Consider the following 25,299-nt stretch of genomic DNA (forward strand, 5'->3'; position numbering starts at 1 on the left):
AAATAATGCTGCTGAAATATAATTGATAAAAATGTCGGAATGCATAAGAAACGTTCAAATCCCTGACAAAACACATCCTTACATGACTTTTTGATATTTCAGGAAACCATGGAAAGCTGGCATAGTTTGCATAATCCAAACTTCAACTACCTCGCAAACATCCGTCACATGAAGCACTGGATGAAGCGGATTGGACATAATGTAAGAAATCTATTTTATCAATTGATCCACATATAATCGAGTCAATTTTGATATGCATTTGTAATCGTGTCTTGTCATTTGTGTGTTCACATGGACATAAAAGTCCATATGAAGAGTGAGTGAGTGAGTGAGTTAGGTTTTAGTCTCCTCTTGGCAATATTCCAGCAATATCATGGCGGGGGACATCGGGAATGGGCTTCACACATTCCATCTATGTGGGCCTTCGGCGTGACGAGCGAATGCTTTTAACACGAGGCTACGCTACCTTCCCTCGTATAATGAGAGATGAATTCCAGGCTCCAGCCTTGTTAAGATTCAAAGTAAGACATACCCCATTATGTAAGTTTTTTTCAAAACTTTTGTTTTGTTCATAGAGTTGGTTATAACAGTTTTCCGTCAAAAATCATATTTCGGATAGCATAGAATGGCAAAATACAATCTTTAAAAAACCAAAGGGTTGGAAACAAACATTGTCCTATTTCAAACCAAAACGGTTGCAACACACAATCAAACTCAAACATGGCCTGTATCAACAGAGAGCTAAGAATCAAATGCTGAGAATAAAGGGGACCATTTGTTGTTAAAGTTATTTTTGTCATCCTTTTTATAGCAATAAAATTCTCGATTGGATATGTTTTAAAATAGTTTTAAAAGTATATCTAATTGCGGTTTGGTTCCTTTAATTCCACTTACATGAATATGCCTTTTCCCAAATAAATTTATATGATTGATTGAAGTATTAGAGTAGTAAGAACCAAACCAAATAAGATATTTTGTCAATTTAATTTTGTGTGAAAGATGATTATTAAGCCAAAGTTCAAGATGATTCAAAACTTGTTTTCTTTCATTACATTCCCAAAAGACATGGCTGATGTCCTCATTGACAGCATTTCAAACGCTACAAACACTGTTGTCCACATGATTCATTGTTAAAAGTTCGCTCTTTGTGTAGATAATTCCATGTAGAAATCTGTACTGAAAATCTAAAATGTTTTACATCCTTCAGTTTACATTTATAAACAGTAAATATCGTTTTTCAATTAAAATCACAGTGAAAAATTGATTGCCAATTGATTTGAGAATATTTTCGTTTGATATTTATTTTTCTAGCACCTTTAACACGCTTCACCAGATCACTTAAGCAACTGTTTATATACAAATTCTGTAAAATTACTTTTTAGTTTTCTGGATTGTTGTTTTCCATGATTCTGGTATATTGAAATTACATGTCTATAGTCTAATATTGTACCTTTTATCGGGTATTTTAGTTTGAGTTCTTCAAATGACATCTATCCGTTTTCATTGCATATATCTTTAATTGAGTAAATTTCAATATTAGCCAATTGCTTTATGTAATATGTTGCTTGTTTGAAATTGTGATTAAGCCATAAATTGTTGGGACAAAATTTCTTCTATATTATCAACATTTATAATATTATTTTTACAAAAGTTGTTCCAAGCTTTTAATACATCTTTCCAGGAGGGGTTTTTATCAAAAGATTTCTTTTCAACATTAGCATCAAAAGAGAGTTTATCTTTAATTGGGTTATTACAAGGGAAACTATATGTTGATTTTTTTATAATCTGAGCGAAGAGAGTTTTGGTGCGTCAATAAAGGCATTAATGTTAACCATGTGTAATCCACCTTCCACATATTTTCTTGTCAAAGTGGTCCTTTTGATGTTGTCATTTTTTATTATTCCAGATAAAATTGTGAAAAGACCAAGTCCTCAGGAGGGTTAGGTAGTGCCGAAAATATATGAACTAGTTTTGAAAATGCTTAAGTTTTATGACTGTAATTTTTTCCTATTAGCGTTAGATTTATTTTTCTCCAATTTACAAGCAATCTATTTATTTCATCTAGCTTTCTTTTTGTATTTATTACCCAGAGTTCACTTAAGTTTGGATTAAACATATTTCCTGATACTTCAAATTCCTTATTGTGCCATTCTATTTGTTAGTCTTGACATAAACGATCATTGCTACCTGCTTTTGAGCCTATCCATATCGCTTTTGTCTTGTCTACATTAATTTTTAAGACAAACATTTTATGGAATTTATTTAGTGTTTCTATAGCTGCTTACAAGCTTTCATCTTTGCCATTTAGAAATATATCAGTATCATAAGCATACTGCTCAAGCTTGTATTCTTTGTCATTGACTGTCATTCCTTCAATTTAATTACAATTTCTAATCATTCATCCAAGGATTTCAGTTCCTAGAAGGAAAATATACGGCGACAATGGGTCTCCTTGTCGGCAGCCTCTTTCATTTGGATTTTTTAAATATATGCCCATCTTTTATTAAGCTTGATGTTGTATTGTAAGTTAGTATATTTATCCACCTTATTATTTCTGTTGATGCATGTCATCGATCCCAGTTGTGTGGATCGATGCTCATGATATCAATCACTGGAGTGTCTGGTCCAGACTCGATTATTTACAGACAGCCGTCATATAGCTGGAATATTGCTGAGTGCGGCGTTAAACAGCAAACCAAACCAAAAAAGAACATTTCAATTATATCATTACATGGCAGTTTTATGAGAATGTCCAATTACAGGATTCGAACCCACGACAAGCCAATGTTGACAAGGACGGGACACAAATCAGGTGCTCCTGGCCTGGTTTCTAGGTCCCTCTTATAATTCATATCAATTATTTTATCGATGTAAAAGGTATACTTTGAATCTCGCACAAGTTGACTGTAATGAGACAAAAAGTGGTAAAGGTGTCCTCCCACCAGTCTATCCAACCCGAAGACAACTGCACTGTATATATTTTAGTCCAGTAATCAAAAGGTCCAGGTTCAACAAAATTGACGGAAAAAGTTTATTGCTGGATTTTGGTGCCTTGACACATATGCATTAAAATAAAAAATAGTTTATCAAAATCGGACATACGTAACCTTCCGAAAATAGGTCAAATCCAAAATGGCCGCCAACAAAAGTAATAATAGTCATAAACGTAGAACCAATAACAATAAAAACATTTCTGATGAATCTATCTATATTAGCTTGCCAGGATTTTGAAAATTCACAAATTTAAAATAATGCTTCAAAATGACGAAAAAGTACATAAATTTGTTAATCAATAATTCTTGCAGAACATGAACTGATTTATAATAATGTTGACGTTTTACATATATAATCATACAATTTATGGTATTCACATAAATAATCAATTTAGAAACAAATATAATTGAAAAAACCCAAAGTATTCCCTCCTTCAAAATGGCGGCCGAGCATACAATGTTTTAAAGATAGACCTCAAGAACATAAAGGTATGTATAAACTATTTTTCTTTTATAGCTAAAATGAAAACTTGTATAATATATAGTTGATTGGCTCTCGAGAGTGATAACTGATGAAAATATATATGAACAATTATAAATATAAACTTTGAAACAGAGCCATTAACATCAACATTTGTTTCAAGGAAAATCAAGGGAGATAATGCAAAATCCGGGAAGCATTTATTCTCTAAAATGGTATTAGCTTCTCAGAAACTTTTATTAAATGTTAATTCAGTAGATATAATCAAGACATTTAGCACAAAAAACATTTGCTATAATCGGATAAGTAACATTTGTATCTGTACACATGTCTACCATATTTATATCAACTGTTACTATTCGCAGGTGACTATTCTCAACTGAAGGTTTCCTATGTAGATCACAGATGGCTACTTGTTTGCTATGTATGGAACCAGTTAACCTGAACAAATCCCAGGATTATGTGAAATTGACAGCAAAATGCTGCTGTAGCATTAATAACGAAAAAAAGACTGCGCAAATTAGATGCACCAGACATCATATACAACTGTAGCCCGTTGGTACACAGACAGTGTCGTAGTATGCATATAAATCCAAAGGCAATCAAAGTAGCTGAAAACTCTTCGATTATATGTTTAAGCCTTAGATTTTAAAACTCAATGTTTTCTACGTGGTACTTGTATTGACCAGGATGTTGCATACAAACATCCATAAAGAAGTGTACTTCAGCCGTGCGATGGCTCTTGAGTTCCAGGAAGTTACTCAACATATGTCTGCAACATACTGTGTCAACAAGCAAGATGATTGGGCCAAGATGGTACAGTCAAGTATCGTGCCCATGTACGATCTACCAGCTGAAGAAGCTATCCATCACCATGCTTGTGATAAGAATTTTCAGAGGGGGGCAAGTATACCTGCAGCTTATATTAAACATGAGGAGGCTCCACCAAAGAAACGGAGACTTGGTCGACTGAAGTGTATGTCCTAGATGACAGCATTTGAGATTGCCATTGACTACTTAGAAGAGAATGATGATGAAACGATTCCTTAGGACAAACACTCAGTGTTTTCAGATAAAACACTCATCCGGAGATGCTGACTATGACATTGCAATGTCTGCCTGTACATTGGCTCAAACACAGTAGTGGTAGTGGAAGGGAATGAGACCAACCTTCGCATCCTGTTGCAATATCACTTCAGACCCGATACCATGAGGCCATCTATCTTCAGACAAGTACAAAGATCATTGACATGTTCATCCTACAGATGATCCTTGATCCTAATCTCAGCCATTCTTTGCTCTTTGTACATGCGTTGTCAGGGAGTGACACAACATCGAGGCCATATGGCATAGGGATGGTCTCAGGAATATTCAAAGGTTTTCATGGTGGAAAACATGCAGAAATCGAACAGGCTCGTAATCGGACACTTGCAATCCTCTACGGCTGTATGCCTGGCTTGGATTTGAATTTTGAACGTGTGACAAAATTCACTGAGAAGGTATGTCTCAAACTCAAATTACTTACCCCTTCGACACCTTCCACCAACATCAGATGCTGCCAGATTTTCCAGCCAACGAGTCTGAATCCAAGTGCAGATCTGGCTAGGCAACATTATGGATGCGACAGAATGGGGCTGGACGCATCACAAGAGCAACAAGTGCACTATATTGAAACCAATCACAAGGCCCCAAGCTGTCACTCTTAAATTTCTGTTGAAAATAATCAGATACAATTGCACTGGAAAGTGTGATGAAAACACATGCTCATGCAGAACAAAATTGTCTACAATGTACCTCAGCATGTAGACAATGCAGAGGGATGACATGTTCAAATGGACCAAGTCATGACTTTTCTGACATAACTGAATAATCGTCTCTTCATGTCCAGTATATGAGTGTAAATATAAAGACTATCTTGAACATTAGACATTTAAATTGATATGGAAAAATTGCATTTATTTCACTTTTCGGGCAGCCGGAATATATTTCTGTGTAAGATATCTCTTCAAAATTGTTAAAATTATATTCCCCTGTCTTGATCCTATGAAGTTGATTATAAATAGACTCATCATCCATGTTTAGATTTTGATTGATTCAATTTTTTTTACTTTTTCGATTTTCGTTTGTATTGATGGCAGCCATCTTGGATTTGATGCATTTTGGGTGTTTCCCCAAGTCAAATTTTGGTAAATTATTTTTTTTAAAGTGGACATATCAAGGAATGTAATGCGTTAAAAAATCTTTTTCGTCAATTTTGTTGAACCTTCGTGAAATATAAACCTTTAATTACCGGACTATTTCTGATATGATAGAAGCTGTTGATGTTTAGAGGTCTATTCTTGCTTCCTACAGGTATCAGACCTTTCCAAATTGAACGTTCTGCACATCACTGGAACAAAAGGCAAAGGCTCAACCAGTGCTTTTTGTGAAAACATTCTTCGTCACCATGGCTACAAAACTGGCGTATACAGGTGAGGTCAACTCAAAGCATGACACCAACGTATAATGTTTTAATCTTACGTTTTTATACCTCAATGAACCGATGTGCAAACTATGAATTCTTACAAAAGTTTACATATCGTTTTTTTTATTCATACCTCAATAAACCAAATCAAATACACAGTCAGTCCTTAAGTGAACGACAAATTCCTCTAGTTATATTTTAATAACAGGCACATAGTCACATTTTAGGTATAACCCCTGCGAAAATTGAGACCATGCCTTGTTTCAAATATGAAGTTTTCACACGATACTGATAAACAATAACATAAAACCACAGAAATTTCTTGTGTACCCATATTGCAGTAAACGTTGTACATTCAAAACTCGCGGATATTTCTAAAATTCTTTCTTTGTGTATTACAAATGTCAACACCTGAGAATAATCACTCTCGATCATTTGCTGAGACAGATTCCATTGGACAAAATAGTAATAAAAGTTATATGAATGTAACACTGAAAATAACCACATATTCACTAAAAGGGTAAACATGTCCTGTTCTATATAATTATTGCGAACCAACAAAATCTTCAGATTTTCAACAGAAGTCTTTGCTTCACTGTCAACAAAACACAACCAGTTGTTCCCGTAATAACACCAACAGCCTACACCTATTTTCTTGCATCGGTGGCAAAGCTCAAATGTTAAAAAACACTTTGAGTAGCCTCCTTATATAGTGCTACCTTTTAACCAGTGTGAGTGAGTGGGTTGGGTTTTACCCCGCTTTTAACAGTATTCACAGTATTTAACAGTTATATCACGACATGTCAGCTTAATGTGGGAGGAAAGCCCGAAGTGATGCAGGTCTCAGACGTTTACCACTTCGGTGAAACCCATGAGCACTGGTATGGTGCTGATAAACCTAGAAACATAATCGGGGTGAACCGGGATTCGAACCCACAATCATAGGTTTCTGGCGTGCCCAAGGGACGCAACTCTGCACAGCGAATCGCGGCGCCTTAGACGACTGGGCCACCCGTCCCCCCCCCCCCGCCTTTTAACCAGAAATGTGTTTGCAAGTATGTAAAAATCAGAAGCATTCCCCATCACCAGAAGTCCGAGGACCAATTGTGTACCACCACTCTTGTGCGGAACGAGTGTGATTTGAACTTACATGGGCCTAGTACCATATATCTGATGCGTTTGGAAACAATAGCTGCAAACTGGTATCATGTTAAAGGTTGACTGTTCCTATGGAAAAAAAAACCCCAAAACAACAAAACAAAAAACAGGTAGACGAAGGGCAAGGTATTACTTCCTTGCTTTTAGTAGGCATATTTCACTTGCATTACTGTGGATGTGGAGTGTGCAATCCCTTCCTAACTGATCTGTCTTTGACGATATCAGGGTTACTTCTAAATATGTCCTCTGGACTGTGACATCTGAAATCCTCAGAGGTCCTTCCAAATGAAGATGGTCAGTGTAAACCATCTCGTAACTCTCATGTAACCGAAAAAGGCAAACAAATGCAGTTGTAAACATAATAGCTTCATATGGAGAACTGCAAGCATCCTAATCAATATGGACTAGGTATTTGGAGACCTGCTGTCCCTATGACCCTTGACTCGTTTGGAGCCTCCAACATCCTTTGGACGATAAAATTTCTTGTGCTATCATGCAATTCCATTAGTTCATGTTGGTAGTTTATCGCTGCTATTTGCTGACACCGTGTCCAGTGAGCCAAACCTTTCAGGGACATAAATGCAATATATGTTCTTAGTTGTCCTAACAGTGCAGGCCAAAGATAAGGAAAGTTGAACTGCTGTGGAAAGCGTTAAAAATTGGTCAATGCTCCCTGGTAAGCCTTCTGTGTGATAAGCCATCACTAGTAATGTTTACTTCCCTTTCACAATCTTTCAAACTGTGTCTTGTATAAGAGTTGTCGCAAATTTCTGCATCTGGAGTCAGTTGCCGGAAATTCTCCAACTCCAAAACGTGAAAGTGCATCAGCAAGATCATTCTTTTCCCCCTCAATGTACTCGCCTCTAAATATTATATTCGACTCCAAACAACACAAGACAAGATGCCTAACCAAAGACATGGCTGGATCTGATCTTGAGGTCATCCTGTTAATAATCTCGACTACTGCCTGGTTGTCAGAATGGAAAGTGACCGCTTTCCCCGACTTACTCAGGACCCCGTATCGCAACTGCAACTGCAACTACAATGGGACAATACTCAGTGAAGGTAATATTAGTCATCAAGCCCTGCTGTACCCAATGATTCGGCCAAGCTCCACAGGTCCATCGTCCGGCAAAATAATTTCCAAAACTTTTGCCTTGTCCACCAGCAACTTTGGTATAAAACTCCAGATCAGCATTTGATGACCAAACACAAATGAATGAAATGAATGAAACCAGAGCGATTTGGCAGTGGTTTGTAGCTTTTTTACCCCCCAAAAGGAAGTTGTCAAGGAAATGCATGCTGAACCTTTGTGCTGCAGCCCATTCAATAAAAGCTGAAAATCTTTCAAACAAAGAGCAACCTGATGGACAACCTATTGGTAAACATTTGTAAAAGTAAATTTTTTTTCCAGTGTAAATCCTCAAACCCTTTAAGTCTCCTGGCCAGATAGACATAAAGTAAAAAGCATTCTCTATGTCAGCTTTAGCCAGCAAAGCTCTCTGACCTAGCTGCTGCACCATTTTAATTGCCTGGTCAAACGTAGTGTACTGAACTGAAGACAAACTTTTATCAATAAAATCATCTATGCTCTGACCTTCTGGAAAAGAAAGGTGGTGTAATAATCTACAATCTCCTGGAACGCTCTTTGGGACCAAGTGAAACCTTAAAATGTGGTAGAGGAGGGTAGACGAATGGGCTAGCTATTACACCTCTCTTTTTGAATTCGTAAGTGTGACATAAGTTGATTATTTTTAACTGATTTGAGATTTCCTGCCATAAAACCTACCACTGGACCATAATGTCCTAGCTAGGAGTCATATTTGAACCATTAACGAGAATTTGTGTCTTGACCGAGTTCTCAGGAAGGAGTGCTGGCTGATGAACATCTTCAGGTTGGATGGACATCGCTTCCACATGCCGGACAGCTGTGTCAGTACTTGCAATTTTGTCTAAAACACCTGCTCTGATGGAAGTTATTACATGTGTTGCTTGTCGGTCGATGTAATTTGCCCTGAAATGTGCTGACGTGGCGTTGATGGTAAGGTGTCTGTAAAAACCTCCGCAATTACACATTCAATTTTTTAGACTGGTCACGCACCTGGCGAAGACGATATTGTTCATCATAGCTTCTCCATTCCAAACCAGTATGACGAGACGCTGCTAAACGGACAGTATTCATATGTTTCTGTAAACCTTGTACCATGTCCATCCTGGGGGTCAGGTAGGGCAGATAGCCCGCGGTCTAAATGTCCTACCTGAAACGTTTGGCGTCATCGGGTCATGGACCAGGAAACAAAGATCCCTCCCAACCAATCACTGTAGAAGAAGAAAACAAGCTGTGGGAGAAGGGTACATTGGGGGAGAATAATCCGACCCAACTTCTCCACACGATGGTCTATCTCACTGGTCTTCACTTCGCCTTACGTGGGTGACAGAAATCTTCGTCTTTGGGTGAGACCACAGATCAAAGGGCCATTTACTGACCCATCTTCCGAACGACGATTCTTAGTATATCATGAAGATGTGTCCCAAGACAAACTCAGGAGGCTTACTCAGGTAAGTTGTCTTATAAATAAATTTCAATCGTGGTTGTATTAAACGGACTAGATTTTTTCTTTTCGCCACATAGATGTCGAATTTATGCTTGAAAAAACAATATCAAATCGAGTATATTTTATTTCCTTGTTGAAGGATTAACAGATACATGTATATATTATTTCAAAAATCTGTACAATTATCAATGTTAATAAACTGTTAATACTGTCTGCTTCCATAATTGAAAGTCCCATTTTAAAAAAAAGAAATTATTTGAAAACCTGTTTGTTTCAGTCCCAATACCAGTAAGATTGACGCCTTCTACTTGAAGCCATTGAAGAAACCAAAGCCAGATTGGCGATGTAGGACACAACACCTTGAAGACAACCTTGAAGAAAACTATGTGAAGCAGGCGGACTGAGTGGGAAGCGAACCAACCATTCCTTGAGGGCGTCAAGTGCCACTAGATTCTATGATGCCTGAATTGACGAACAACAGATCTGTGAGTGAGTGAGTTGGGTTTAACACCGCTTTTAACAGTATCCCAGTTATATCGCGGCGTCAGCTTAATGTGGGAGGAAAGCCCGAAGTGATGCAGGTCTCAGACGTTTACCACTTCAGTGGATTTAATATTTATGAAATTTAAAAATCTTGTAATATTGTCCTTGCCATTAATGAGATAAGAAGATAATGAATCAATTTTAGAACAGATTTCGATATGTATCGGTCTATGCGAAATACCTTTTTATAACCATATTTAATTCATATCATGCTGTCTACAGGGCATCGTAGTTCTGCAGTGAGACTTACAAGAGGACAAATTCTGCGATGCAAGCGGAGGTTTCAGACATCTTATACGGCAATTCGAAGAGGGATGAGAGTGCGACAGAGGCGTCCCCAAAGTTCGTGGAATCGGTAGTTGTAGAAGGGAAACCCAGCACAGTAATTACACCCACTATCGCTGTGCCAAGCTCGAGCAAGGACGAGGGAACCCAGAAACGTCCAGTCACCCTTGTTGTCAATGTAAACATGTAAATTGATGATATTAAACTGATTAAAAAAACGTTGTTGATTGTATTTAAAAAAGCAGTCATGCTCAGGTCAGTAAGTCAGTTTAATTTTCAAAAGTAGATCAATTTGCTTCATATATTATTTCTACATGCTTTCTCTACTGAAAGCAAGACTGCTGACAGAAATCTAGTCGAGCAGACCTGGACGTCACCAAGGTAGGTCTATCTTTGATTTAGGAGACCACATATGAAGTCTTTAAATCACAGATCGAGCTCGAAAGAAGTCTCTAAGTTACAGATATACCTACCTTGGTGTCGTCCAGGTTATGTCACGGTGCTTAACAATGGGATGACGACACCAAAGTTTTATAATTGGTTTTTAAAGCTGACAGTAACATTACATCCCAGGTTATCATCCATTTTTGTAGGTGGTGGCATATTTTACATGTCAACATTTGGAAACATGGGAATGCCTTGTGAATTATGAGAGGCATTTGGGTTACTAACCATGCTAGGATCAATGTTTTGATACTGGGATTGAGGGGCATGATTTGATTCCGGGAGGATACATTTGTGATAGGGTTTATGCATTATTAGGATGAAAACCAATTTGCACCGACTCACCTCCTGAAGGAGTGGTAACAGGCGTTATCTCGTCATTAGCCTTTGGGACCACGTGGACCCCTGCTTTGGCCACGCCGCTGCCGCCATTTTCCCTGTCTCTATGAACAGCACTCTCAGACGTCGCATCGTTTGGGGCAATTTCTACGACCCTCGACGCCTCTCAGCAGAGACCATTGTTTGCGACGACTCCCTTGGTGCACTTAACTTACGCTTACCTTTCCTACGACCCGACATCTCTCCTCCCCGCAAAATTGACAAAATTATGTTGCCTAACTGAATAAAAACGTGTTACTGGTGTGGTTGTGTGGCTAAAAAGAGGATGCAGCAATTAAAGTCAGCTGCAACATTGGCTACGTCCCTTTGTTTCGTGCATGTGAAGAACAATGCCTGAATAAATACCCCGATAAGGTGCCTTGCACTATTTTGACTAGGAGAATAAGCTTCCCTTTGACCTAGGAACACAAATGCAGGGGGAAAAGCCCCTTGCATTGAAATAATGTAAGATTACCAAAATAATGCATTTTATTAAGTAATAAAATTAATTATTTACAGACAGCCCTCATATAGCTGGAATATTGCTGAGTGCGGCGTTAAGCAACAAATAAACTTACAAACATATGTATTCAAAGAATATAAACACATTCATACGACTTTTATAGACAACTGTTGAAACGGTAGTTTTTTTTAAAGTGGCAAGCATACAAACAAACTAAATATCATTCACTTGACCATATGAACATATATTTTGTCTTCTGTCATTCATAGCTCTCCTCATCTGGTGAGCATAACCGAGAGATTTCTTTTTGACGGCAAGCCAGTCGAGACGAACGTGTTCATTGACCACTACTGGGACATCTATAATAGACTCTTAAACTCAAGGGTACTAATATTTACAATCTGAGAAAATTGTTATTTTATCAACCAATATGGGTTATCATGAATCGGTTAGAATTTTTAGACAAGAACTTGTCACCAAGTGTGTTCCCCTCCTACCGGATCTGTTTCTTTATGCATACGAGTCATAATGCTGATCAAAACAAGATCAACTTAAGTTTCGGGTATAGGATGATACCAACGCATGCTTTGAAACTGTTGGAACCATACAATGGACTAATTGTCATGATTATGGAAAGGGTACTGTTTTCATTTAATTGCATTCAACGTTTTGGTTCGCACTTCGCTGGGTATAAGCCAATGAATGAGTGACTTTAAAAAGAACGATGTCAGATTAATGCTAAAAATAATCAATCTCTAAGTTCAATAAATACATCCCGAGGAAAATATCACAAACATCAGGAACAGAAATAAATACATCCCGAGGAAAATATCACAAACATCAGGAACAGAAATGGATAATGAAAATCAATTCACTATTTACAGGAATCTGAAGACGATATGCCCCATGCATTTGCCTTTCTGACACTTCTGGCTTTCAAACTCTTTCTTGCACAAGGAGTTGATGCTCTGATTCTTGAAGTGGGAATTGGAGGCCAGTACGACTGCACGAACATTGTTGCAACACCAACTGTGTGTGGCGTTACCTCGCTGCATGTGGATCATATAAGTCTGTTGGGAAACACTATAGAATCAGTGGCCTGGCACAAGGGAGGGATCTTTAAAGTAGGTTTCTGCATGGTATAATACATTGAAATGATATTGTTTAATGCGAATAATCAATAATCTTTTGAGATGTCTCTGTTAGTGAAAATCACGAATTTGAACTGCTCGTTATGAAGATTGTCTGTAAAAAATAATGTAGCTGGGACATGTGACATCCGATCCTCATTTCCGTCTACTCGCATGCAATCCATATCAGCTGTAACATGTGCCATAGTTGTCGAATACATTGTACATTCTGTAAAAGTAACAATACATATGGTTTGTTGAAACTATTAAAATCGTTAGTATAAGTCGAGCTCACGATTCGGTATATTTCAGCCAGGAACACCAGCAGTGACAGTGCCTCAAGACCCACGTGCGATGAAAGTCCTAGAAGACCGAGCTGAGGAAATAGGGGTAAAACATGCTTAGTTACTCAGACACGATTACTCAGGGTATTATGACCCATTCTCCCCTTTGTCTGGTGGAACGAGTGGGTCCCTGGAGAGCGTAAGGTCAGTGGTTCGATCACCTGGCCATGTCTTAAAAGACGACGAGAGATTGTATGTGTTGTAAGCCTTCCTGGCGTACGGCAATAATGGGACACAGCATAGACTGTTCAGCTTGGCATGAGTGCAGTGTGTCTGAATGTTGTATCCATTTTTAACCGCGGCATAATATTTCATTGGGTTAGCAATGTAAAACCAGTATTGGTATCGGCTGAAACAAACAGCTTAACACTATTCTGTCGCTTTTTATTAGGGCGATTATCTTGAACGCGACGTTAAACACCATGTCACCACACCATGTCACCACACCTTACCTGACCTTCGTTTTTCCGCCCATGTAGACGGAACACAAAACGTGTTTTTCTTCATTTGAGTTTTTCGATCAGTGAGAAGGTTTATATAGTAGTGATAACCTCAAACATTTTTGACACATACCTTATTTTATGATTTGATTTTATAGACATGATTTAAGCAAAAACATTCAATGTCTCCTGAATTGTACTGGCATTATTCCATCTATTTGTTTCTTATACTAGACAACCTTATATGAAACCCCGTCACTGGCTTCCTATGACAATGGACCTGAGCCAATCAGATTGGGTATTCCAGGCCACGTGCAGAATGTCAATGCTTCTCTTGCACTACAGATGTGTAAGATTTGGCTGAAGACTGGAGGAAATGGTAATAACAAACGTTTACAGGAACCTGCTCCATAGATTTATCTCAATGCAAAGGGTAGAATCATTTAATACTCGGTTTTTGGAGAATGAACGGGGGGATTATGTGCGTCACATAAAGCCATACAATTTTATACCATGTAATCAATAATTACTTGGACCCAAAACACTTTTAGGCTTTTTTTATAAAACCCAGAGACTGGTGTTGAAAAATGTCACTTACTCAAACATTATATAATAGACATACTTTTCAGAAAGAAACCACACAACGTGTAATGTAACACAATTTTTTTCATAAATCTAATTCAATAGTAGTGCCATATTTATTTTAATATGAATTGTTACTTGGTTAATATTGGTATATAATTCAGGGTTCCGCAAGACTTCAGCTGATGAAACCATCTCCTCGACCATCATGAAAAGAAGCGAAAAGGCACAAGGATTCGAACTCACTGACAGCATCAAGAATGATAAGAATATTTATTGATTATACATACAAAAACGCAAACAAATCTCGAAGTCAATTCTATAAAGAAACAAGTCAGCAATAATAACTTCACAGACTGCTTATTTGATCATTAACATAATAAACTGTGGAAAACAATTCGAAATCAGCGACATCTAGATCTTTTGGAGCAACAATGTCTGCTTACCCTAGTATCAGCCAGTAAGGAAACAGTGGGCATGGCACATTTTCTTTTATTTTAGGTCTGCAAAACGTCAACGCAAGATATTTTTGCTTGGTTAGCCATAGTTTTAGCTTATGGGTGGTATTTCGAATATTTAGACTCCAATCAAACCTCTTTATATTAATAGGACATTGGTTTTCCTTTCTAAGTTTGGCCCAAACAAATCTCCCGGGAAGGGCCCATGTGATCTCCCGGCCTGGAGTGACCTACTACCTGGACACGGCCCACACTGACCTCAGCATCCAGGTATTCATGTAGCCTCTGTAATTTATTTGTTCTTCAAATCAGAGGACAACGCTAAATATACTTTGTGGTTACTTTGACAATGAATTGGTTATGACAGACCCTTTGGTGATTCCGGGTGAACAAGCTTGTCGTAAGAGCTGATTTGGATCAGGTTTCAGGCTCGCTTACTTGGCTGATTGCTTGTTATCGTACCCAGAAGGCGCGAATCGTTCCTCATAACATCCATCTACACTCGATTATTGAAGGACCGTCGTCATAGTGGTGGAATAATGCTCCGTGGTGTTAACCAATAAACAAAAAAAAGCTTTTGTGTGTAAACCTGTTGGTAAATGTTGCTTTCAGTCAGTGTGCAGAATATCATCTTTGTCACTGTGGTCTGTAAATGATCAAGTTCGGGAAAGGCTATCCTAAGCAACGGTCTAGGAGTACGATGACTCAAAATCAGCCTGGCCACACATTGTAGCTACCCAAACCTCATACCAATAGTGATTATATCATTCCAAAGGATATTTATGTCCCATTAGTAGCTGTGGGAAGTAGGATATTTATTTATTTCAATTTTACAAATAAATTTCCTGAAAGTGGTGTGATAGGACATGATTAGTTTCAAACCAAATGTGTGTGTATATTCAACAGAATCGAGGTGGCTTGACTGATACTTAAAACAAATTGTCTGCTTAACCTGCTTAGCGAATGAGTGTTTAATACAGAAATTTACTTTATATCAATTGTACTTAATACGAACGTTATTTCAACTCGTTTTAAAGCACTGTGCAGAGTGGTTCGACCAAAAAGCTGACGAAGAACGGTCAAAACTGAAGTAAGTTACCTGTCAGAAGATATGACTATATAAAGGTAGCAGTCTGGCATTTCTTTGAGAGGAAAGTGACGCAGGCTGTTTGTTCATTATCATCGTGTTTGTACGGGTTCGTTAGGAAATTCTCCTCAAATTCGATCTTGGAATTGTGAGGACGTACATACTGTCACAAACTTAAAACTTTGAATATTACCGCAGCCATGAGTATATTTTGTGTTTTGCTAATCCCTTCTTAGCAAACACTGTTAACGTTTGTTATATTGACGCTATGATGAAAGATTTTTCTCATAACTATGAATGAAACACCATCCAGCGTGTTTTTATTACTAAGTCTTTTCACAGTTCATTCTTCTAACAACCATGAATGAAGTAGTTTCATGGAATATGTCTAAAAAGTTGTTAAATTTCATGGAGTAAACATATTCCCTGTAACAAACACGCACATCAGGTGTTCACTGAACTTATGACTTTTACTATTTAGGAATTTTCACCTTCTAATATGTTGTGGTTCTAAGGCAACTTTTTAAGTATAACAGGTATAATGAAAGATATGAAATATACTCTATTTTGTGATTTGATAAACATATCTAAAAGAGCGGGGGTATCTATATATTGTTCCTACACGTGTATATTGCCTGTTTTTTTAACTAGGGGAAAATAGGTATCATCCGTATATCCATGGCATATGCGTATCGAAATATGCACACAGATGTTACTGTCGACGTCACATATCACAGATTACAAAACACGTTATTCATTACAGAGGACGTGTTGCTCGAATCATGCTTTTCTACGGAGCTGAAGGAAGGGATCAACTCAAACATTTATCAATATTACAGGTAAGCATGCACATTACAGCATGTAACAGGTAGGCAACATTCACACGTGCTGTCATTAAGTATTGGAGGGTCTTACCTAGTTATGTCAACAGATAAAGGGGAGATAACCATGCGACTGGTGCTTGGAGTATCAATAACAGGATTGCTTGTGATAGTTTGTTTGTTTCCTTGTTTGTTAAATGCCGCGTTTAGCAATAATCCAACTATACTAACGGAAAAAGTAAATGTACTTCCTATACAGATAAACAAAAATAAATTTATTAACTTGAACAAAAAAAACTTTCAATACACATTCATAAAGACATTCCTCAAAATCACTAAAGAACGGACTAATGCAAGTGTTTGTGGGCGCTTTACATATTGTTGTGCATTATTATACAGATATGCTACTACAACTGCGACAGTGAGTTGCATGACAATACATATTTACACTTCAAAGTGGCCGTATCGCTAGTTCTCCTTTGGGCTTCGTTGACAGCACGCGGAGCCATGCAAACCAATGTAAACAAAGGATAACTAAGCACAAACAAGTAGATTTTCACCTTTTAGGATACTTTCTTAATGAACCGTAACCATTCTTTGACATTTGTTTATAAAAAAGTGAAAACTTGTCAAAAATATAACGGATGAAAAGCATATGCAATATCTAGAATGGACTGTGAAAGATGTGACGAATCATCAAATGGTGCTGGCCTGTGTCAGAGGTACTGTGTAGGACAGTGGTTCCCACAATGAAGTGATATAATATCCGTGAGTCTGTGGTGCCTTGGTCACTTAAGCAGAAGAAAGAACGCTTGATATAATATTCCAATGATTACCGTAGGTTCGGATTTTAAGTTCCATAACAGTGTTCTCTGGTTTAATCAGATGGGTAAATACCTTCGACCTGTGCCACACTAACCTGACATTCCGTGATTTAAATGAACTACTTTTCAAAGTAGTTTGAAACCAAACATACTGAGGAATGTCGGTTCTTGTTTTCCAGCAAAGACTTCCACTGGATGCTGTTATCTTTACGCCGTACGCTAGCCTCACTGAAGACTGTTCTATAGGTAAGATTAATTTTCAAAGCTTCGCAATCACTATGTAATTGTTGAGTTTATCAATAGGGGTATATACGTTACACCCAGACTGTGAATTTAGTCATTTCGTAAAATGACTAAGTCTTCCAGTCATTTCGTAAAATGACCTGTAGGGTTAGTCATTTGCCAGCTTTGGTCCGAATTTGACAATCACATATTCCATAGGTTGTGTGCGAACCAGACGCACTTCCCCATAAAAGTCTGCTTCAGTGTGGTTGACTGACCTTTAAGGCCTAGGTCACCTATTATGAACCATGTCTTACATCATCGCTTTTTGAACTGGTTACGATGAGTTACGCGTGTAAACATTAAAGCTTGTTAAGCTAATCACCTTCAAGATCGTTTACTCGTTCAGGATCACTATAGGCTACCGAAGGCGCACATGGCATACATGTAACACCACTGCTGTCATAATTTTGCATGAAATAAAAGTCAATACCAAGGTCACAGTAGACTTGAACGATTCAGCTGTCGACGTAGGATTCAATTTTGGCACATGTCGATTAATGTCAAGGCCAAGGTCACCAGATGTCACCTGTAAGATGTTTTGACAAAACAGTTTCATAATCTGTGGTAATGTTAAGTCAGTAATCATATAAAACTCAATAGTAAATCTGGGTAAATATGAAACTGACACAGTATAAGTCAGCCTTTTATGTGTGCAATTAGGCAAAATGTCCAATCGATTTTTGATCCGTGAAGATCCGGATCTATTCTTGCCGTGAGAGGCGACTACGCTTGTCTTAAGTAGTGACAAATGAGATCGGTGGTCAGACTCATTGACTAGGATGATGCATGATGTCTGCGTATCGCAATTGTGTATCGATGAGCACGATGTCATTTTCTGGATCTTCAAGTGCACACACGATTATTTACAGACCGCCATGAAAATGCTGCAATGTTGCTGAGTGCGGCGTCAAACACCAATTAATCTATCAATCATTTTCTGATTTCAGATTACATCTATGATAATACCACCAAAGAGGAACAATTCACGAATGTTCTATCTTTCAAGGAATTCTGGGACGACATGATATCCACAACAAACCCAATTCCAACAGAAGGTAAACCTTCTGGCCAGCCATGTGCATCATATACAGCGCGAAGTTTTCCAGAGGCTCTCATAGCAGCGACCGGTGGGCGTGACCTCAGCATACGTGGTATAGATGATTTCATCTCTGAGAACAAATATCACACGACATCTTCAGGCGGTCTCTTCAGAGATCCGAGTGTTACTCAGGCAACAACAAAAGATGGAATACGTCTCGATTATCCACAATTGCCAGAACAGGTTCAGAACGCTGATCATGTTCAAATTCTGTTTGCTGGAGGATTCAAGATAATTGGCCATGGTCTATGGTATCTTCATGAGAAACTATTCTGAAAGAAAATGATAATAAGTGATGGAAGGGTACTTGTTGGATAAAAATGGTCAGCCACTGTTATTAAATGTTGCGATGTCTTGTTCCAGAATACCAAATATCTACCTATATTGAGAGCCGGACTGGGGAAAGGGACAATGTTTAGATACCTTAGCACTACCTCAGCTATATTCTATACGGGTTCATGGCAAATACACATATTCAAGTTGACATGTCTTCTTGGTTTTAAATACACCATTCCATTTTCTCGCTATCCTTGTTGCGTGTCATATTTAAAGAACTAACAATCTTGTTGCGCATAAGAAACATGTGGAGATTCCTGTCACCGGTAACGCATGATGGTTGTAACAGCCGCTTGCTTAATTTAACATAGAGATCGGGAGTCGTATGTGACAGCATGTGAGGCTGGTCAAACTATAAACCACTGGTTCGCATGACCCAGCTAAAAAAATTGTTACTCATTACAAATGTAACTCATAAGCTGATATTATTCAAATTGGCGGCATACGTATGACAAATCCAGATCTACGTCCTAACACTCCACAGTCTCAGTTGCCTTACATCACAAAAATCAAGCAAGTTAACCAAACAACTTGTTGAAACGACAAAAGTTGTAATGGTGATTTCCAACTGTCATTTTATTGCCGCTGATGATTGTCGACGTAATTCCATCCAAGAAAAATATGCAGTTTTGGTTACAATAACATAATCTGCTCTGAGATTGCATGCTCGAGTTTTGCCTGCTGCAAAACATTTAAAATTGACTTTCGCTCTTCAACCATATTTGGCCATACTTTTCATATCTTATCCATTTTGTAGGAGGCAAAAATACGGTAAGTGAAACAAACGGCTTTGGTTTCTTGTGTAAATAGAGAGTAAATATTAGTACAGCGCCAACAATTATGATTTATGACACATATGCGTGAATGAAGGAAATGAAATTATTCTTGACTCTCCGAACAATCCATTCCTTATTGCCGAGGCACTTCATAACCAAATGTCAGTGATCCAGTCATATAGTTTTTGCTAATAGTTTTGCCGTTAAAGCCCAATGACGTCTGTTTCAGCAGAGGATCGAGAATGGTTGTGCTCTGGTGTTGACGTTTTATATTTATAAATAATCTCCAAGTATAATTTTTATGATCGGTTGCTAGAAGATAGATCAACTTTGAAAAATGACTGCCAGATTTAGATCGGTTTCGGAACTAAACCAACACAACCACAGCGTTGCACGTGGACCATGCAATTCCTTCCTGAACGTGGGCAGGGGGGTACATCCTTATTTTGGCACTCAAGTGGAAGTTCGTCAGATCGCTCAGAGTCATTAGTGTTGTTGATTTTCATCATTCACAGTAACACTAAAGTAATGCAGTATTTGTGATCAGATTTGGAATGTGTTGTCCACAACGGGATGAACGCCGAGGGGCTATTTTCTTTTCATGCTTCAAAATAGGCAAGACTCAGCTAGAGGTAGCTAATATGTTAATTGTGCTCCAGTCTGTGTTCAGCAGACTTTGGAACAGGTTTCTGCAGACAAATGATGCTTATCTTTGACATGAAAGCTAATCTTCTCGGCGACCACGTGTGGTAACACGGTAAACAAATCGACACATGCTCACCAGACGCCAATGCTGTTTAGAGCATTGGGGGAATTTGTCGATGGTATTGTGTAATGTTTTCAGATGAGTGCAGATTCACTCCTGACTTTCTGTAGAGGCGTGAACGTGTCTGAACGATCAGGTAATCGTCAACGAAAGGCAACAAGATGATTTGGGGGTTTGTCTCCAATGATATGTTTACACTTTTGTGGCTTCTCCACACCAGTGTACTACAACTTAAATCTACTCTGCTGTAAATACACTGCCTGCTACCTGTGTATAAACTTGTCAACCATAATCTGTACATCACTTCCTTGATAACAGTGTTAGAACCAACACCGAAACGTCGCTCCCAATTGTAATATAAAAGTTGCCCATCCATATATCTTATCCTTACATAAAATTACACGCAGATAATTGCAGGGACAACATTCACCTACTCGCTTGCTAGGCACCACGCCACTGGTTTGCATTGTCCTTACGTCAGTTTACAGACCATCGTACTGACTGCTCGACAATGTTCACCTGTTCGCTTGCTAGACACCATACAACGGTTTACATTGTCCTAACGTCAATTTAAAGACTATCGTACTGACTGCTGGACAATATTCATCTACTTGCTTGCTAGACACCAAATTTCTGGTTTGCATTGTCCGAACGTCAATTTACAGACCATCGTACTGACTGCTGGACAATATTCACCTACTGGCTTACTAAACACCACACCACTGGTGTGCATTGTCTTTACGTCAATTTACGGACCATCGTACTGACTGCTGGACATTATTCATCTACTCGCTTGCTAGACACCACGTCACCGGTTTGCATTGTCCTTACGTCAATTTACAGACCACCGTACTGACTGCTGGACAATATTCACCTACTGGCTTGCTAAACACCACACCACTGGTGTGCATTGTCTTTACGTCAATTTACGGACCATCGTACTGACTGCTGGACATTATTCATCTACTCGCTTGCTAGACACCACGTCACCGGTTTGCATTGTCCTTACGTCAATTTACAGACCACCGTACTGACTGCTGGACAATATTCACCTACTTGCTTGCTAGGCACCACACCACTGGTGTGCATTGACGTACACCAAAAAGCAGCATACGAAATGCAAACTTTTTTTATTTTTTATTAATTAAAATAACATTGAAAGTGTGGGCTTTCCCGAACCAACGTGCAAACCTTTTATCCTAGTGTGAGCAAATTACAGCTGAGTGCGAAGAAGACATCGTGTGGAATAACATCAGAAAAACAGCATTGGCGTCAAAAGGTCTATGTGCAGTACATTTGACATGAGATGTCCAAGCAAACAATGGCATATGTCAAAGAAGTGGACAGAGTGATATGTAACCAACACGTACATAGCAGGTTGTAAACTAGTTTTAAGTCTGTAATGTGGTCAAACATACAGTATAATTGTGTCTGAATAGACGAATCGTTATATATTACTCCAAAATTCGACAAGCTAAGATATAAGTTGAATACACGCGTCTTACCACCTTCAATATGATTCATTTTTAGTATATCAATACATTAACATGAAGACTTGGTAGCAAACAGCAAAGTGGTGGTTCTCCGTTTACCTTCCATCTTCTCAAGGCAAGCGAGTTAACTGACTATAAAAGTCCAATTTCCACCCTTGCCGAACAAGGCTGGTATTATGGAGTTACATTTTGGCTGGACTAGCAAGTTTATGCATAGTCCAATCAAAATCGCGCACCGAAATCGAAATCCGGTTCGTAAAGTGTCATGCAGATTTGCAAAGCATGTGCACCGCTTACTCGTTGTAAACAGATATTTTCCAAGTATTTTCATGTTTTTAATCAAGGTGCTCACGTGATTTGATGCACTTCGCGATTGTAAGACTCGTTTTATCACAATGTAGATCTTGATTATCGATCAAATCGTCTTGACTGGGCGCCACTGTTTAGTTTAAAGCAAATGCATGTGATACGAGAGTTTGAATCTGATCGGTCGATAGGAGAGGCATAGAAAGGACATGACTCTTAATAGCCACTGCTGGCGCTACGATCGAGCCCAGGAATTCCAGTCTAGTTCGGCAAGGGTGGAAACTGGACTTTTAGAGTCGGTTAACTCTCTAGCCTCGGGAAGATGTCTTACCTTCACGTAATGACAGCTTGATAATTTGTTCAGCGCCATTCACTGGGGTCCGGCGCTTGCCTCACGAGACAACAGAACGAGTGATCCCGGGAACCAGCTCAAATACCACAATCATAGCCTAGGGTATCACATGTCTCCAAAGCTCTCTCTGATACATATAGGCAATCATGGAAAGCGGATATTTCAATTTCTAGTAAATGCTCCACAAATCGTATTTATAAACTGGCAAAATAAACATTCCACCCCCTTATCCTTTAACTTGCTTTTTTTTAGAACATCTTGTCACCGCTTGCCAATAGAAACCGGAAGAATGAACGTTTATGCAAGTTGTGTGATAGTTTTGACATTAGACATTAGAGATTCAGTAAAACAGTTTTCATACACTATTTTGCCGTTTACACCAAATGATGTATGTTTCGGCTGAGGATGAAGACTGGTTGTTCTCTGACGTTTTATGATCATATATAACTGTCGAAATAAAGAAATGGATCATGAACTATAAATGTTATGATCGGTCGTCAGAAGAAAGATCAGATTTGAAAATGACTATTTGAAATAGAACTGTTTCAGAATTAACACCAACACGCCAACACAACCAAAAACATGCACGTGGACCATGTAATTCTCCTGGGTATGGGATTATTGCTGATTTTGACACCTCCGTGAAAGTCAAATTTATCGGAGTTATTAGTATTGGAGATTTTCAATATCAACAATAACACGAAAATCTCTCTACTCTTGCATTAATACAGTATATGTGATCAGGTTTGGAATTTATGCCTTGTCCACAACGTGATAAACGCCTAAGCGCTATCTGCATGCTTCAAATAGGTAGAAACCAACGACAGGTCGCCAATATGCTAAAACAAATAATGTGTAAATAATACATAATTTCAGATTTTAAAAACCCGTCGAGAAAGGACAGCAACCATATAAAGATGACTATTCACAACAATACATTATAAAAATGATCTATTGATCATTAGCAACCAAACTTTTGCCACGATACACGGCCCATAGGTACTTTTGCAAAAGCCATTCGCCTACACATAGTGTCAATGATCACCTTTCACGGCAATCAATCGGACCGGCGGCTGGAGTTGTTGCCCTTTAACAAACTGACGCAAACAGAACAGAACAGCCCGAGTGCTTGGGCATATGAGGTACAAACAGTATTTAACATGAGGGCGGACAGAGGTTAACCGGGAGTTTTTTCACAATTTTCATTATAATGTTAACAATTTTACATAGTTTCAGATACCTTATGACAGTTAAATAATTGCTGGAGTTGGAAGATATTTGGTCTTCTTGAATAGAGTTTTGGGATGTACATTTCCCTTTGTTCATTGAAATATTAACATTTGAAAATATAGTGGAATTCATCTCCAATGTCAAAACTATCACACAACTTGCATAAACGTTCATTCAACGGAGTTGTATTCCATCTTCCGGTTTCTACTGGCAGGGAGTGACAAGATGTTCTAAAAAATAGCAAGTTAAAGGATGAGGGGGTGTAATGTTTATTTTGCCAGTTTACAAATACGATTTGTGGAGCATTTACTAGAAATTGAAATATCCGCTTTCCATGATTGCTAATATGTATCAGAGAGAGCTTTGGAGACATATGATACCCCAGTCTATAATGATGGCATTTGAGCTGGTTCCCGCGATTACTCGTTCTGTTGTCTATAATTTGTTGTTTATAATTTATTAACTTATTTTGTGTATGTGCGTGCGTGTGTGTGCATGCATATGTGTGCATCAACAGGGTCAACACATTGCTTCCTTGGTTTCATGATTTAGAATAAAAATGGTTTTAAAATAAGAAAAGGGCATTCTGCACAAATGTTGGTTATGAAGGCACTAAATACAACGCAACCACATGCATGTTCTTTGTGCTGACTATAAACTTATGTCCTGAATGGTTGCATAATTAGAGTGTGTATTTGACATCATTTGAACATACGGTGAGATGTATTCAATTAACTGACCGCTGTATTGTTCCTTTTAATGATGCTATTTAGTAGGCCGTTTTGATAAGTAAAAAGTAAAAATACTACTGTATTGTGATGTTGAATTTGAATCATAACAGTTTACTCGAAAAAAAGTTACGTATTATAAATAATTTAGAGAGTGACATTCGCAGTAATTGTAGAACTGGTTCAATCATATTTTCTGAAACCTTATATACATGAAATGTAGATTACATTCCTAACGTTTTATCTTACATGCACAGACGTACGGTTAAATATGCAAATAGCACATGATCATCTCAATTCTCGGATATGTATCTAATGTACAGGTGATGTATAACTTATCATAGAAAATACACATAATTAACTCAAGCTTATATGTCAAGCTCATATAAGCATTCCTGGCAATGTCTTGATATTATGTTGACGGTGAGGTGTTGAGTCATATGTTAATGTTGTGACAGGAAACGGACTGATCGTCGCA

General features: G+C 38.2%; 1 protein-coding gene and 1 pseudogene across 1 annotated transcript; one reads left to right on the plus strand and one right to left on the minus strand.

Annotated features, from left to right (window-relative positions):
- Window positions 1-108: 108 nt before the first annotated feature.
- LOC139459466 (folylpolyglutamate synthase, mitochondrial-like) lies at window positions 109-19,230 on the plus strand. Its single transcript, XM_071240909.1, has 12 exons — window positions 109-201; window positions 5,827-5,945; window positions 12,034-12,148; window positions 12,649-12,888; window positions 13,207-13,284; window positions 13,913-14,057; window positions 14,425-14,523; window positions 14,891-14,988; window positions 15,756-15,808; window positions 16,569-16,644; window positions 17,630-17,696; window positions 18,683-19,230. Exons 1-12 carry the CDS (start codon window positions 109-111, stop codon window positions 19,108-19,110), a joined length of 1,611 nt encoding a protein of 536 aa, XP_071097010.1. The 3' UTR covers window positions 19,111-19,230.
- Window positions 11,011-11,502, minus strand: LOC139459375 (uncharacterized; annotated as a pseudogene).
- Window positions 19,231-25,299: the final 6,069 nt, after the last annotated feature.

Source organism: Haliotis cracherodii, unplaced genomic scaffold, assembly GCF_022045235.1.
Source record: "Haliotis cracherodii isolate W230 unplaced genomic scaffold, xgHalCrac1.p SCAF_13, whole genome shotgun sequence".
Lineage (NCBI taxonomy): Eukaryota > Metazoa > Mollusca > Gastropoda > Lepetellida > Haliotidae > Haliotis > Haliotis cracherodii.